This window comes from Arachis ipaensis, chromosome B04 (genome assembly GCF_000816755.2).
Source record: "Arachis ipaensis cultivar K30076 chromosome B04, Araip1.1, whole genome shotgun sequence".
Taxonomy (NCBI): domain Eukaryota; kingdom Viridiplantae; phylum Streptophyta; class Magnoliopsida; order Fabales; family Fabaceae; genus Arachis; species Arachis ipaensis.
The window spans coordinates 2,349,036-2,352,106 of record NC_029788.2 but is presented as its reverse complement, the minus strand read 5'-3'; the positions used below and the strand labels follow the sequence as shown (position 1 = coordinate 2,352,106).

Below are 3,071 nucleotides of genomic sequence, written 5' to 3'. Positions count from 1 at the left end.
AATTTATTTTGATTAATTAATTCTAAAAAATATTAAAATTTTAGTATATTTTTAAGTATAAACAATTTTTTGGTATAGGTAACCAACTCTATATCCATTCAAATGAAACTAACTTTTTTAAAAATCTGGTTTTTTAACTAAAAAAAAAATACTAGATTTATACTAAAAAAAATACACCCTTTTCATTTTCCATCCTCTCACATCGCGACCTTCATCTCCAACTTCTCTTGCTACGACATCATGTCCTCTGATCTCCCTCCAACCTTTCTCGTCGCGTCGCCATCCCCTCCTGGCCTTCCACTGTCGTCGTACCTCTCCTTTCCAACTCTACTCGCAGTGACGTCGCATCCTCACCTTTTGCGTTGCAAATCGCCCCTCTCCTTCAACCCTTAGCTTCTTGTCGCAGAGCCGCCCCTTCTTCTTTCATCTCCTCTCTCCCTGTTGGCTGTCATCCCGTGGAAGTCCTCTTGCTGTGAAATTATATGATCGTTTTTAAAGTCCTCTTGTTGTGACATACGATATTTTTTCTTGTAGGTTTTGGATGATTTTTTTACTTGTTTTTTATGTTTTTTTTTTCTATGTTTTGAATGTATTTGTTTATATATTTGGATGTTTTTATATGCGTCTTCTTTTTAGGTTTTGGATGATTATTTTAATAGTTTTAGATAGATATTTCTTTTTTTAGTTTTTGGATGTTTTTTTTTTCAATAATTTTAGATGTCTCATTTTGTTAGATTTTGAATTTTTTAAAATGAATATGGATATTTATTTTTTGTTGGGTTTTGGATGTTTCTTTTTGTTACGTTTGGAGTTTCTTTTTATTATATTTTGGATATTTTTTATAATGATTTTAGATGTTTGTTTTTATTTGATTTTTAGATTTTAGATGTTTCTTTCATATTTTAAATTCTTTTATTTGGTTTTAGATATTTTTCGTAATGATTTAAATTTATGTTTTCTCCAAAGAGAAAATTAAAAATAAAGTTGTGTGGATTTAAGTTTTCTTTAAAAGAAATGCTAGATGACTATTATAATTTATTATTTTTTATTATCAATTAAACATCAATGTTTAAAAGTATAGAATAAAATATGTTATTGAATTACTAAATTAAAAATCAATATTGAAAAACTCCAGAGAGTTTACATTAGCATATAAATATAGGAAAAATATAGGTAATTAACAATATTTTTGAATAGAGGCCTGCTATATATATAAGTCTTTTTGGCTTACAAGTCTTATAAGTTGGCACAAGTCCAACAAAACACACGCATTACACTCCCACATTCAAGAGTAAATAAACGTACGTTATTCAACAACTTCATGTTTTCAAAGCGCGCTACTCACTATGCATTATGAACGACTCTTCTTCTTCTTCCTCCATGAAAACGAGTTTCTTGTCAAATTTGAAGATAATGGAATTTCAGAAATACACGCAAACGATTACAGAAATACACCCAAAGGATTACAGAAATACACCCAAACGGTTACAGAAATTCACCCAAAGGATTACAAAACTACACCCAAAAGATTTAAGAAATACACCCAAAATTCGTTGAAGTACACGTTATGCATAATTCAGAACTCTTTCTCTTTCTCCTCCTCATCTTCTGCTACTTCTTCTTCTTCAAAAACGATTTCAGAATTTGATGTCAAAAAATAATGGAAATCGAGAATAACGAAGAAAGAAAACAGAGAGAAAAGCACGTAAATGAAGAAGGAGAAAGAGAAGGTAAGAAACAAAAGAAAAGAAGAAGAAGAAGAGGAAGAGGAAGAAGAACGTGCAGCAAAAAGAAGAAGAAGGTGCAGTGAAAATGTGCAATAAAGGTTCGAAGCGTGTTAATATAAATGACTTATAAAGACTTGTATAAAAAAACACTTATATGTGGAGAATTATTTTTTTGAATAATATGTGAACAATATGAATTAATAAGATTAAAAGAGTAAATTAATCTTAAATTTAATTAGTAATATTAAATTAGGATGTAATATATTTTTATTTGATTGATAATTATTTATGTTGTTTAAGATGGTCCCCGTAAATATATTTCAATGTTCAGAAACATTTTCCCCTTCATCACATAATCACATGCAAAACTCCAAAGAAGTTCGTGCCTCCCTCCCAGTGATGACCGAGACCATAGTTTTTGTTTCCCATAACATACGCGGCACACCGTCCGTTTTCCCTTCTCTTCCATTTCCACCTAATCTCATCTCTCAATTATTGGTTCTTCCCACTACTTACGTGTCCAAACCAAACCCACCTCCCTCCAAACTCAAACCACACTATATATACCGCCATCCTCTTCCCCTTTTTATTCACAACACAACACAACACAACACAACACACTTTCTCTCACTGAGCTACTAAAACAGTAAAACTCTTCATAAACAACCAAAACGGCAAAAGCCTCTGCGTTTTGCTTTCTTGATTTTGTGTTCTTTCAAAATATGGCGGCGGTGACACTTACAATCCTCTTCACCTCCCTCTGCCTCCTTTCTACAGCGTCTTGCCGGACGATGGTCGGCCGGGCTACGGAGATTGCCGACGTGAAAGCGAACAAGGAGGTGCAGGAGCTAGGGAAGTTCGCGGTGGAGAAATACAACGAGGGTTTGAGGCTATGGCAGATTTCCTTTAATGGCGGTGAGGAAGATCACGGTCAAGAGAAGCTGCAGTTTGGGGAGGTGGTGGAGGCAAAGCAACAAGTGGTGTCAGGGATGAAGTACTACTTGAAGATTTCGGCCACCACGAAGAGGGAGAATGGCGTTCCAAAGATGTTCAATTCGGTGGTGGTGGTAAAGCCATGGTTGCGTTCCAAGGAGCTCCTCCATTTTGGTCCTTATTCCACTAGCTCCTCCTCCCACTCCCAGTGAGGATGATTTGTATATAATCATGCTTAGCTGCAATATTAGGTTTGGTAAATTTTTTAGGTGAGGTGTTTATCTCATGAAAACCAAACCGGTAGTAGAATTATTGTAGCTGTTGGTTTAGTGGTTTAAATGTTGAATTATGGTTCAACCGGAATAATCGAATTGTAATAAAATTAATATATAAAAATAAAAATATATTCAA

At 34.0% G+C, this 3,071-nt stretch overlaps 1 protein-coding gene across 1 annotated transcript; it reads left to right on the top strand.

The window, feature by feature from the left end:
- LOC107637492 (cysteine proteinase inhibitor 4) lies at positions 2,298-3,071 on the top strand. The gene has a single exon (XM_016340901.2). It carries the CDS (start codon positions 2,450-2,452, stop codon positions 2,870-2,872), a length of 423 nt encoding a protein of 140 aa, XP_016196387.1. The 5' UTR covers positions 2,298-2,449; the 3' UTR covers positions 2,873-3,071.

Coding starts and splice junctions, on each gene's coding strand:
- LOC107637492 (XM_016340901.2), top strand. CDS start 2,450: ATGGCGGCGGTGACACTTACAATCCTCTTCACCTCCCTCTGCCTCCTT.